The sequence below is a fragment of the Heloderma suspectum genome, chromosome 3 (assembly GCF_057233095.1).
Source record: "Heloderma suspectum isolate Gila_16-S chromosome 3, 16-S_ref, whole genome shotgun sequence".
NCBI classification, from domain to species: Eukaryota; Metazoa; Chordata; class Lepidosauria; order Squamata; family Helodermatidae; genus Heloderma; species Heloderma suspectum.
In genome coordinates, this window is record NC_139460.1 from 207,619,075 (window position 1) to 207,632,772 (window position 13,698).

Genomic DNA, 13,698 nt, shown 5'->3' on the forward strand with positions numbered 1-13,698 from the left:
AAGAACTCTGGGATATATTCTGATAGTTGATGGTGTAAATTGTCTGTGTGTACATTAGTGGATGTGTGCAGAACTTTAACTAGCGTAATCTAAACCAGAACCAATCTCTGTCCCCCTCCCAGTTCTGACTCCCCAAGTCCAAGTTATTCATTAGTCACAGTAGCAATTCCTATTGTCTTTCCCACGGTCTGCGAATTTCCCCTGGAAATACTTTAAGAACCCTTTCTGTTTTAAAATATGCAATCTGATCCTATGCATGCTTACTCAGAAGCAAGTCCAACTGAATTAAATGGAACTTACTCTCAAGTAACTTATAAGATAGTTGCTTTGGAGTATTGACTGTTGACTATTTGATGTCCTTGGACACATTAACACTACTACCAAGAATCAAGCACCATACCAATTTCATATACTTTGTTTCAGTTATTAACTCATTTGTCATACCAAAGAAGTACTATTGACATTAATTTACTTTCATATAAGTATCTCCCCACCACCACCACCATTTACTGGGTATATTTAAGCTATCCATGTCTATTGATGTTTGTATTGAACTGTCTGGAAAACAAGGCTAGACATGGACAGAGGGGCATTTGTATAAGAAGAAAGGGTCTAAAAAATGGCTTCCAGATCAAGGAACATTTCCCAGGTTTTAGGAGGAAAATATAAATCCTAGATGGGAAAAACTGGTGGAAACAATGAAATACAAACCTCAAATGATACATACCTTAAATAACTTTCCAACTAACAATACTGGGACACCCCCCTCCCCTGAAAGACAGTGCTGCATTCACACATAATGCTAAACCATGGTTTAGTGCTATGTGTATGGTCAGAAAGGAGCACCTCAAAATTTCAGGCTTAGACACTCCTCCTCCTGTGTGACTGGCTATAGGAATAAACCAGAATTCAGTTTCACTTTAGCAGATTCCTGTCAAACTAGGAAGCGTGGTTTAAAATAAACTCTCATTAATTGCTAAACAACCCAACAACAAACCCTGGGTTCTTTTTGCTGGCTTGTTTAAAACAGAGTCTAGTTTGTTAAACCATAGTTGCTGGTTAGTACATGACAAGAACCTAGGAATCTGCTGAAGCGAATTCTGTCTTATTTCTCTTCCCACTGATGTGGGAGAAAGAGAGGAGAGGGAGGAGTGTGTGTGCCAGTGCTTTGTGCAGGACTCCTATCATGTATGTAGCTGTAAAAATTATGGTTTAGCATGGGGGTGCAAAAAGTGTGGCCCACCAGACACCCCACCCCCTTTCATCTGCTGCCACGGCAGCACTTCCTATCCCTTTTCACCAATCTTTCATCAGAGATAAGCAAGAGATTCCCTTGTAAACAAAGCAAGGGAATCTCTTCCCTTACCTCCATCTCTGATGAGAGATTGGAGATAAGCAGCGACCATGCCAGGGGCACTGGGGTGGGGAGGAGGATGCAGCCCATCTCCCTTCCTCAGTGACACCGAACCAGCCCAGATTACTGGTTTACTGCTGAACATGCAAACGCATTGTGTGCTCTGGGCAGGAGGGATGATTAAATGTAGAGATTACAGCATAGTTCAGTAGAATGATGCTGATGTGCTAGGGGTTACACCATGGTTCTTTAAAACACACACCTTGGGGCCATTCTGACAATGAAACCAGCATATCAAGAATATTTTTCTTAATATCAGGTCTGGGCATGTTGGAGGAAACACATAAAATCATATAACAAGAGCAAGCAGAATATATATATTTTTTAATAAAGAAAGAATAGGTGGTTGATGTGAGCCTTGCACTTCAGTCCCCTTCTGTCTGTGTCAAATTAAATCACACTGGCTTCAGTTGTACTTACTTTCATGTAAATATGTTAGGGTTTGGATGCTAAGCATGGGAGATCTATGTTAAAATCCTCAATCTAAAATGAAGGGTTGGGTTGGGTGACAGATCTATATTTGTAAAATGGGAGTAACAACAACCTTCATCACGGTCTCAGTAAATGAACAGGTTCAATTGCCTTTTTAGCAGAGTTGACAATTTGGAATCCTCACCTCAGAATTTCATAATCCTCGGTTTTTGGAGAGAATTCACATTGGGATGGTAAGAGGGACTCCCAAGCTTCATGTTCTATTCTACCACTCCTTTTTCTCTCGGAGCAGCACTAAACCACCATCTTGACAAAGTGCCTGAGAGCAGTGAGTCCAAGCATATCTATTGTCCGTAGCACCTCATCTAATTTAAAGGGGTGTCCCAGCATAGATTTTCCCACTTGTTTCTTTTTTGTAGACTAGCTTTTTATAAATTGCAATTGTTAAATAATTTTGGCTCTGAAGTATACAGACACTCTCTCTCTCTCTCTCTCTCTCTCTCACACACACACACACACACACACACACTCACATGCACACACACTCACATGCACACACTCACTCGCACGCATGCCCACAAAACACGTACACTCTTTCTCTCAGCACTGAAGGTACCTTATTTACCTGAATGTGAGTTAAGTATAGTCCCAATCAGTTTGTGGATATGGTTGAGTACCACTATAAATGTATCCTTTAAGATATATTTAAATTGGGTCCCTCCTTAACTGATAGAAGCCCCAAAGAGAATCCCTCAGTTTTCCAGGCCTTTAGGAATATCTGCACAAACAATTGTTTTCAAGTTACTTCCCATAATCATGAGGACTAGAAATTTCCTCTTCAAATAAATCTAAAGAAATTAACATTTTGGAATATGTCACATTAGCAGCTTTTTAAAAAATACTCCAACCTCAATATACCCTGCTCCTTGCCCAGTTTAAACACAAGCAGTTCATGCCTCACCCGAAGACATTGAAATTGGATACTTTGTTTATAGAAAAACTGCTCCAGTTCTTAACATATGAAGGAAGTTTTCCCACTAGGTTATGCAGTCTTCAAAGGTCTCTTTTACATAGCAATAATTTTTTTAAAAGGGTTTCCAAAATAGATCATGTAACCCTCTCCATCTCCCCTAACAAGAGTATTTTATTACAAATAATCACATAAAAATGGTTGATTGTGCATTACAAAATTACATGGCTAGCTGATCATAGCAGGGGCTTGACCTGCAGTTTGATAGAATGGAAGTTTGATTTGATGGAAGTTTTGTATACTCAAGAATATACAGAATCATGCAACTTATATCCTTTATTTTTAAGTGCCAGAATTAACGTTCCATTTTATTTCCTTTAATGGCAGTCCACTAAATCCAGTAAACCAAAATCAGTCCAGGAGAAAGATGGCCATCGCTGCATGTGGTGTTACAGATATTCCCGATAGAATGTCCGGGGAATTTAGGTCCATTTTGAAATGATCTCATATTCAACCATCTTTTCTGATCCAAACATAGGTTTTTGGCTTTTTAAAACCCTCCATATCTCCATAAATGTTTGTTGATATAAGTGAGGCCAGAGTTGCTCTTTTATTGCAACAGCACAGGAAAAGGATATTTTGCTTTTCAGCACTGCCTTGGTGCATGTGTGTCTACTACTACCCAGAAATAGACACGAACCCTAGTGCATCCACCATATCGTTCCTGCTGGTGCAGGCTTGGCCCTCCAGTATCTGTGAGGGTGCTTGAGTTCTGCTCCCACTGCAATGTGGTCCCCTTTCACCATGGAAGTGAATGGCAGAAAAGTAAACTGGCGCACTGTGGAATACCTTTGGGACAAGAGCAAAACCTGACCCCTTCCCTTGGTGACCCGCACAGTTTATTGGGGGTGAGAACAGGGCTCCGAGACATTTTGCTGCCTGAGGTTAACAGGATTGGCAGTTGGATATTACTTCAAGGCTCGTGACAGAACAGTGTCTGCCACCGCACCTGAGAGCAGCAGGATAGCTCAGGGGGCGCAGAGTCAGTCACGTAGCACACAGAGATCTGTTCTCCACCATCTCAGTGTTGCTCACTTGCCTTTCCTTGTGCCCACTCACTGCCCACCCAAACAAACACTACGATGCAGCAGCGGCAGCAGCACTTGCATGTGTCATGTGAGCAAAGCAATTCATGTGAACATGTGATGCCTGCTGGAGTGTGTAGGCTGGGCTGGTTGACCCTCTGCTCACTTGGTGTTGGGAGAAGACAGCTAGGTCAGACACAGACAGCCCAGGCCAACGACCAGCACGCATCGGCACCGGGTGCCAGCTCAAAAGTAATGGGGGGGGGGGTTGCTGGTGCTTCTTGTCATCTGCTGCTTGAGTCACTCTGCCTACTGATGGGGCCAGTGCTGGAATGACACACATTTTGCCCCTCCCCCAACAATCTTATTCATTTTTAGTTTATTTATATCAGGGGTGGGAAACATCAAAGGGTCTGGGGGCCAATTTCCAGCCCCCCGGGGCTTCGCTCCTGCTGTTTTACCACTGACAAAAAAAATGTGGCGGTTTGCTATTGAAATTCAGCATCAAACCACAGCAGAGGCTGGAAGAGGCAAGTAAAGCTGAATTCGTTTCTTTTCTGCCTCTGTTGAGGTTTGCCGCCAAAATTTAGCAGCAAACTGCCAGGGGTTTGTTGGGTTTTTTTGCTACATACTGGTGAATTTTGGAGGGGGAGTGCAGTTGTCCCATGGGTTACATGTTCCCCCCCCCCAATTTATATGGAACTCACTGAGAATGGAGTTAACCCCTCTTTGCAAACCCCCACCCCTGGGATGGCACAGTGTGTCTCTCTGCATTTTACCCACAACAATGCCTTGAACTCAGACCCTGCAGGATCTGTATGAGGGAGGGCCAAGCTAGCCAGGGTTAGGCTGGAGGGTAAGTTTTGTCTTGCTCCAACAGTGGCCCCAGGTGCATAAGGGTTTCTACATATAGGTGAATGGCAACTGTTCACTTATATGGGAGAAAGTGAAGAGTTGTGTGAAGAGGTGCATGGCTGAGATGGAGCTAAATCAGCGAAACCAGCACCTGGGGTGAATGGCTGGGTTTGTCTACTTCTCAGCCATGTCTGAAGAAGAAGCCCTTGTATTTTGCCCCACAGAACTCAGTGGAAGCCATGGAGGACTGATGCACCCCCAACCTGCATGGCCCCACCCACCCTGGGTTCCATCTTTTGGTGTGGTGCAGCTAGAATATGACGTAGCCTTGCAAACTGGCTTTTCAGTGTATTAACTAGCAAGCTGCCCATCATTATGATGGGCAAGGGTGTGTGGAGGGAGGGCAGTGTTGGCCAGGACATTTAATGTAAGCAGCAGTGCCTGCAGGTGCAATGTAACAATTAAGTGCACCACCCCAAGGACCTGTGCACTATATGGCTGTCCCTTTCCCAAGACATTTTGCTGCCTGAAGCAGAACACCAAATGACCCATGCAAGGGCCAACACATTTGAATAGTCTTGCTGCACCATTCAGACATCAATTCCTGCCTTCATCTATCCCCGTAAATTTTTCACCTTGTTGCATGGTAGGATCTCTCCAGACTCACTGCAATGGGATGTCCTCAAGTGCAGTTCACTTCCTCTTCCCCCATAAGGGTGGAACTGCTAACCATTCATTTATTTGGGAGAAAGTACAGAAGTGCTGTTGGCTGAGCAGCTAAACCTGACAGTCAAGGCAACTCCTATCAACATAAGCCTGTACTGGATCTGTTTCTTGGTCATATTAAAATGTGATGAATAGCTGCGTTATAGGACAGTTATTGGTGCATCCGCAACAAAGGGAGAGTGTGTCCTTCCCGTAAATTTAAGGCAGGTCTGGCATCTGTCTCTTTGCATTGCAAACCTTTCTAGATGTGACCATTTGGAAATATTGTGACTAAAGAGCAGACAAGAGCATTAATGTTAAAAACAACAACAACACTGCAGCTTGACAGTCTGAGAAAAAGAGGATGTAATGGGTCTGAAGGTGGTTATCTTTTAAATGGGAATGAAGTCTGGATCAGGCAGTTTTCAAGATCTAATCTGGCATCTCCTCTTTTCTTCCAGGTAAAATGTGAGGCTAAATTGCCTTTGCCCAAAACCAAAAATAACAACAACTGTAAAAAGGGCTCCAGTGAGAATAAATCAAAGGTCTCTGTAGGTGACGAATGCAGAGCAGATGAACAGGCATTCCTTGTGGCACTTTATAAATATATGAAAGAAAGAAAAACACCAATTGAACGAATACCCTACCTCGGTTTTAAGCAGAGTAAGTAGAATTTTCATTCTGTTTTGGGTTGACCTTTTAGAAGAGTTTGGCTTCTGGGTCTGATTAGCTTGGTAAGGAGGGTCAACTTTGTGAGCTGATGTGGCCCTCTTGATCTCTCTTTCTCCTTTTATTTGCATTGTGCACTTGTTATAAAACTAATGGTCTGCATCCAAAGGGCTATTTAGCCATGCCTGAGGTCTTTGGAAAGCGCACTGGGATTTTTTGGCCTTTTTAAACCATTGAGCAGCAGGCCCCCATGCCATAAAGTAAACTACTTTTGAAAGTCTCCTCAGTTTACAAAGTGGTTTGCCATGTGTTATGGGGGGATGCTATTTGAAAAACATAAGCACAAAGCTCCCTTAGGCAGAACTGCATCTTTGGATCTGAGACAATAAAATACAGGAAAAGACATACATACCTACTGGGGCTCTTAAAGCAAGAGTTGTCGTTGGGTTGGATCCAACGTGATACAATAGGACTTCCCCTCACATAACGGGACTTCCCCATCGTCTCTTCCCCCCTGTAGCCCCCCCTGCACCCCCCAGATCTGCTGCAGAAGGTCCTGCCATCCTTTGGAGCATATTTGGGGTGTCCTGGGGGAGGGGGGTCCATTCTGTCAGCATGTTCCCTTCCGCTGATTGTACAATACCATTGGATCCAACCCAATGTGTTTGTATCTGGCCATACATTTTCTACTGCAGGTCTTATAGTGCCTCTTCCCTCTGGCCAATTGCTCCTGGAAATTTAGGCTGCAATCTATACCAACTTACCTGGTAGTAAGCCCCATTAAATGTAGTGGTATGTACTTCAGAGTGGACAAGCATAGGACTACACTGTTATCATTTTAAAATACACTGCCAGTGACCAGAAATAAACATTTTCAAAAGGTTCCTGTTTTCTCTCTCTCTGATATAAACTGCAGCTGATGTCTTTCTTTGAATTAACAGTATGGCATACTTTTATTGTACCCACATATTGCTTTTTTTGCGGGGGGGGGGGATGACCCGCAGATATTAAACTATTTAAAGATGGCCAGAAAGTTGGTGAGAGAGGGCATAGGGTTTAGAGATCATAATTAACAGGTTATAAAAATAGACAGGATCTGTTTAAACACAAAAGACAATGCTAAGAATTGCTTTCGAATGGACACTTCTGAGTGTCACAGTTTGTAAAGCAATAATTGATAGAGAACATGCAACTGTAATTAAATTCTGCATAAACATTCTATAACATGGAATAATGAACACCACAAAGTATAAAAGGTGTGTTGTTAATAGTCTGTAAGATATCTAAATTATTCTAAAGGGAGGATGCCTTACTTGGGAATATTACTTGCTCAAACCTATCTCCCCCGATTAAAGCCGTATGTTATTTTGATGAAGAATGTCAAACCTGTATGTTTTACATAACAATTTACATACCTAATAGCAATTGACACTGATTGCAACAGACCTCTAGCAGCCATTAAAAACTTATATAACTCCAAAATGATTACAATGTTTGCCTGAGAAGCTGGCTGCTTGAAATAGAAGTAAAATTAATGTACTATGAACAGCTTTGTTGCATTATGCATTTGATTCCGATTAAATCAAGGCCTAAGCCACGCTCTTGATAGCTTAGGGGGAGAGTACAGGATTCAGTGAGGCTTTTTATTTATAATGTTTTGAGATGAATGTGTGTGTGTCTGTGTGTGTTTAATGTTATGTGTTTTTTTCCCTTCTTATATGGTCCTAATAAAGAGACATATTTGAAAAAGCAGGATGGTGGTGGGGGGAATTATTGGATCTCAATAATCCAATATTAGGTTGAGATCATTCTGCAACATGTAGCTGAGATAAACTGGGTTGGTTGACATTCATCAATATGTGACATGTGTCCAGTCCTGCAAGTATTTAAGTGCTGCATGTATGTTTCAGCAAGATTACTCGAGTGTAACTGAGCTTCTCACTTTAAAGCCAGGATTACTCACTGTATTTGTCTACCTTGACATGGGTAAACACTGCATTGAGTTGGAAGAACCGGTTTAGACACTATAATTCCTTTGTTGGTAAATAAGTATAGTGAGTTTTCTTTGCTCTGCTATCTGGCTCAATAATGAGTACTACTCACTGGGGAACACCCATAATTTATGTAATATTCTAGAGGCAATTCATACAGGCCTGGTATAAGAAGCTCTTTCATGGGATAGTGGAGGCTTGGCAGAACAATGGGAAGGGAGACAAAAATGCAGCTGAATCGATTTTTACTGCATTCTTTATACCTCTCATTATAGAATACTATAAAGTGTTTTGAGGATTTGCACTTTTCCCTCTTAATTTAAAACTTAAATAACAATGTCAATTAAATTAAAGCACGGACATATACAAAATATATCATTATCATACAGGAAAATATTGTCACATCAAAATATCTTTCTGTCTATCTATGTTAGATCTTTGATGTGAGTTCTAATAGTCGTGACATTCACATCATGTAGAAAGACTGAATTTGCAAATTCCCTTATCACATACCTGTATTGGACCAAGCTTTAGTTAGCCATTCTAAAATGTCCATGAGAATTGGCACTATGGATGCTTAAGGGCGTTCGCTATTGTAAACATTCTACAAGCTGTCCAGTCTAATTGTGTCAGTCAAATTAGCTTCATTAGACGCTCACTTCAGCAGTAATAGAAATGATTTAAAACTTTGGTATACATGGTTGTTATATATTCTGTGCTAACTGCAAAACAGGGCTGTCAGCAAGAAAGAAGGGAAAGCTGTTGTGATGGAGATACAAGATAGCCATGTCTACGGTACATGGAAAGGGATAAATAAATAAAGGGAGCTATAAATGTTTTTTCCCCTTGCCCCCACCAGTGGAAGTTTCTCACAGGGCTTTCTCTAGCTTCAAGCTTTCACAGATGTTCTCCTATTGCCGTCTAAAATGTACCTCCATGACCACAATGACTAGAAACTTGCACTTTTAAAACTATAAAGTTCAAATTATCAATAATCTGATGGAGACATTGAATTCCATACTTGAAGCGAAATGTCAAGAGTTATGATACAAATGCAGACATTATACAATCAAACCAGCCTTCCCCAACCTGGTGCCCTCCAGATGTTTTATACTTCAACTCCTGGGATTCCTGACCATTGGCCGTGCTGATGGGAACTGAAGTCTAAAACATCTAGAGAACACCAGGTTGGGGAAACCTGCAATAAACTATTGTTCCAGCAACTGTTTCTGAGTTTCCAACTCCACCTCCTTATAGTCCTGCCCATGCTTTGCAGGGTAGCCAGGGCATAGGCTTGCCTTTGGCCAAATCCTGCCAGAATATACATTCAAGCTAGTCTGTAGGACAGTCAGAGTTTTCCTGGGTGTTTACCACTGAGCTTTTCAAAATGTCACACAACTGGATGGGCTAGCTCACTGGTTCCTTAGACTATGTTCAAGGGAACCCTGGTGTTCCTTGTAAACTTATCAAGGGTTCTTTTGTAAAAACATAAATAACGATGAACAAGTTCCCTGAAGGAAGGACTGTTTGCCCATCTGCTACAAATTACTCTCTAAAACGTGCAGCTGCAGGGGAGTGTTGAATGTATTTTAGGGCACACTGTCAGTACTCACTCTCATTACTCATGGAGGCTCAACAGACCTGGCAAGAGCTCTGGGTGAATTGAGTGTACATCCTAGAGTTTTGTCCCGCATCTTCTTCAACATGCAGAGTTCCCATGATAGATAGATCCCAGGGGTTCCTCAATAGGTTGATGTGGAAAGTGCTCGCTGTAAGATACGAGGTTTGAACCCATTGAGCTAACTGTTGGTGTCAAGTAAATAGGCTCCTTACATTTTCAGCAATATGTTCATATAACCACTAGACAACCATTTGTCGAATAGTGTGTACATTATTTGGAAGAGAAAACAAATACAGTTGGGCTCTTGCACGTGATGTGTGAAGAGTAGTTGTATGGAACAGGCTTCCACCTGTGCATGCACAAGCAACTCCTCTAGTTACTAGGGAGCCAGAACCATTTGGGGGGATGCAAATAAAGCAGTATTATTTGAGAGATCTGAGAGATGAGAGACGTCTGAGAGACGTCTTATGATGGCTTAGAGAATGCTGGGGTGCAGCTGTCAGATTTCCTGCCATCGCTACTCGTATATGGAAGACACAGTCTGGATGCATCTTGATTTTCTTCACCCTGCATGCATGAAGAAAATAGCTGCTCCACATGTAGAAGCCTGTTTCCTCATGCGGAAGAGGATCTTTGGATCCCAGCCAAAGTCTCTTATCTGAGTGGCACTGAATAGTTGCGTAATCAATGACTGCTTTGTGTACACTCTGGTTTATTGCTACATTAGCTAGATCACATTTAAAAGAAATACTCACTTCGAATAACTAACATGATTGTTTCATATAGGAACATATAAAACAAAGCTAAATTTATTTATTTTTAAAAAGAAATGCTGTTTGTTTCTTATCCTGGAAATTATTTAAGCTCAGTAATCATTTATTTTCTACCTGTAACTGTATCTCAATAGAATGTTTCCCTTGTGATTTAAAGAAAAGAATGGCATATGTGCAAACCCAATGTTTATTCTTTGAATTAAGTAAATGTCATTTGCAGATTGTTTGTGTGTGTGTTTTCTAAACCTTTGTGTGTGTGTGGATGTGATCATTATCTTTTTTGCTTCATTGTAAAAGAAAAAACTGTTTGATTTGCATTTCTTTGAAAGACGTTGGTTAATGCAATGCTTATCTAAATACTTATTGTCCCTCTAACAGTTAACCTTTGGACTATGTTTCAAGCTGCTCAAAAACTGGGAGGATATGAAACAGTAAGTGTTTAAGTAACTTAAATGAAAAAAAGTGCAATCTAACTTTCCCCTGGTTTTGGTGATTTTTTTTTTTCAAACACACTCACAAAGGAAACTATCATGCAGTATACACACTTTGGGCTTATTGGGCCTTTTTTGGAAACAGCCCCAATTAGTTCCAGGTTTGGCAAAACTGTAAACTTGTTGTAAAAAAAAGAAAAGAAAAAGCTCTGAGTGGAAAACATATGTAACTCTTCCCCTGTCAAGGAAATTGGTTGGGTCTGTAATTTTTTCCCATGTTGAGAAAGGGCTATTCTTGTACAACAAGCCAAGATTGCATAAAACAAAATTTCACTTGGCATAGTCCCTGACATCTGTTCATGTTGAATATGGGAAATGTATTAAATGCTTTCAAAAGTAATCAGCATTGTCCATTAAGGAATAGCTTGGTGCAATATCTTTCCTTACTGTGAATGGTAAAAGATCTTTATTAGACAAGGATCAGTGCCACATAAACAGGAAGTTATCTAAAGTATAAAGTGCGGGATGGGGGGGGGAGACACTCTTGATGCTTTTTATCAACTAACCATATCTGACATGGCCACTTTATTTTTAGCTCACAGGGAAATTTGATGGTTGTGGATTTTACAGCATGTATTCCAAACCAATAAAATATTGGAGCAACAAACCACGATTAAGATCTTGAAATGAGAAGAAAGAGCTGTTTTAATATGGCACATAGAGATGGCATCTGTAATAAAACCCATTTGACATAAGACAATCGTCATTGGAAATATTTTCCCTGCCCATGAAGCTCAGATTAGGTTGTGCATTTCCTGCCACAGTTGAATGTGAAAAATATATAAATAGATATAGATTTATTTAATTTTGCTTTGTTCACCAAGTATAAATCTGGGCTGCATCTGCATGATATGAAGTAACAAAGAAACAGAAAAGCTGAAATTAATTTAAGCTGAAATGTAATCGCCCTAGTGGTTGACCCTTAGAACAAAGCCTATTGTTCTCTCACTTTAATACTTATGCTATCAACTAACATAACTGTGATCATGATTTTTTGTGTTAATAAGGAAAATAGTAATCACATACAGGTATTTGTTAGCTCATCCTTTAGCTGACTTTCTTTAGTCTGTATTTGAGAGCCTAATTCTATGCTTATTTACTTTAGAGTAAACCCCACTTCAGTTCAAAGTAAGTGTGCATTGGATGACAACCGTAATGTGCTAACCTGTCACATGGTTTCCTGCCTTTTTTTTATTGTCAAACTAGAGTTTTTTCCATTGTCCATCCTCCAGGGGCTCCTGTACACAGAGACAGGAGTGAACTTATGAAGTAAAGTGCTGAGAAGATGGAAAACAAAAATAGGCATGCAACTCTAACCATTGCTTGCCTGTTGTCTGTTTGGAAGCTCAAATCATGGTTTAGATTGTAAACTATGGTTAGCACAAACCATGGTTTAGTTTTATGTCTGGAAGTGGTCACAGTTATTGAGCAGCTATTACATAGCAGAGATTAAAAGTATACAGAAAATCTAAACTGAGCAAGCAAGATCAACAGGAAAGCCCTGGTCCTGGCCCATATCCATATCTTTAGCAGTAGAGCTTTTCAGTTGCTCTGGTTTTAAGGAATTCCCTCCCCAATGGTGCCTGCATGTACTCAACTCTGTTAGTTTTTATGGGAGGGAGAATTGAATAGATCTTTCTATTTTTGAAAGCTTTTAAAGTTTAGTCTTTTGTTGGACTGATTTTAATATACAAGTTTGTGAATGTTGTAATTGATTTCTATATTGTTCGTTGTTATCTTTTATTGTATTTTGTGTTTGCTTTTTCATAACAAGAGTTTATGTTTTGAAAAAGAAGAGATTCCTGCATTGAGCAGGGGGTTGGACTCGATGGCCTTGTAGGCCCCTTCCAACCCTACTATTCTGTGATTCTATGAGATGCTTTTGGCTGAACAGGCATCTCCAGTTTTCCTTCACTGTTGTTTTAGGCAAAATATGGTGGCAGTTCCTTACAGTCTTTGGGGCTGTTTGCATGTAAAAGTGGCAACCTATGGGTTTATTGAGCCACAATTTGCTATAGTGAGTGCCAGGCACATTCTGCAACTTTTTTGAATATTCAACCCCCAATCAGGCTGATTGAGGGTTGCTATGTGATGTCTGAACTCAGATGTTATAGTTTAATCATGGGTTAAACAACCCGCAGATAACCTAACTACTAATTGTGGGTTATCTGTGGCTTGTTCATCCCATGATTAAACTATAGTGTTTGGGTTTCGACGTCATATAGCAACCCCCCAATCGGCTGGATTGGGGCTGAATATTCAAAATGGTGGCACAATGCACCTGGCATGCACTGTGGCAAATTGGGGTTAATTAACCCATGATTTGTTGCCATTACATGCGAACCAGATACGTAAGGAATCTGATAATATCTAGTTACAAGCTCAGTACCAGCTTTATTCCACATATGGTGGGAATGCTCTTGCAAAAAGTAACACTTTTACACTCCAATCCTGAAAAGTACATCACACTGACAGATGGAAGTTTAGGATTGCCTGTTCAAGGAGACAGAGACTCAAAGAGAGAAAAGGGGAGAATGCAGTGGGTGTGGCTTTGGATTACATGCATTTTATGGAAAGCAGCAAATAAGAATGTGGTAGGACTTCCATTTGCAAATAGAATAAACAGCTAACTGGTTGCTAAGCAGGACCTACAGATCTGTAAATAAAACAGGTATAGTGTTTATGGTCCCAC

General features: G+C 40.7%; 1 protein-coding gene across 1 annotated transcript in view; it reads left to right on the forward strand.

The window, feature by feature from the left end:
* The window catches only part of ARID5B (AT-rich interaction domain 5B), a 256,101-nt gene that overhangs the window by 194,938 nt on the left and 47,465 nt on the right, over positions 1-13,698 (forward strand). The window contains exons 6-7 of the mRNA XM_084845367.1: positions 5,923-6,124; positions 10,894-10,946. Coding sequence (XP_084701493.1) covers positions 5,923-6,124; positions 10,894-10,946 — 255 coding nt within the window. The remainder of the gene's footprint in view (positions 1-5,922; positions 6,125-10,893; positions 10,947-13,698) is intronic.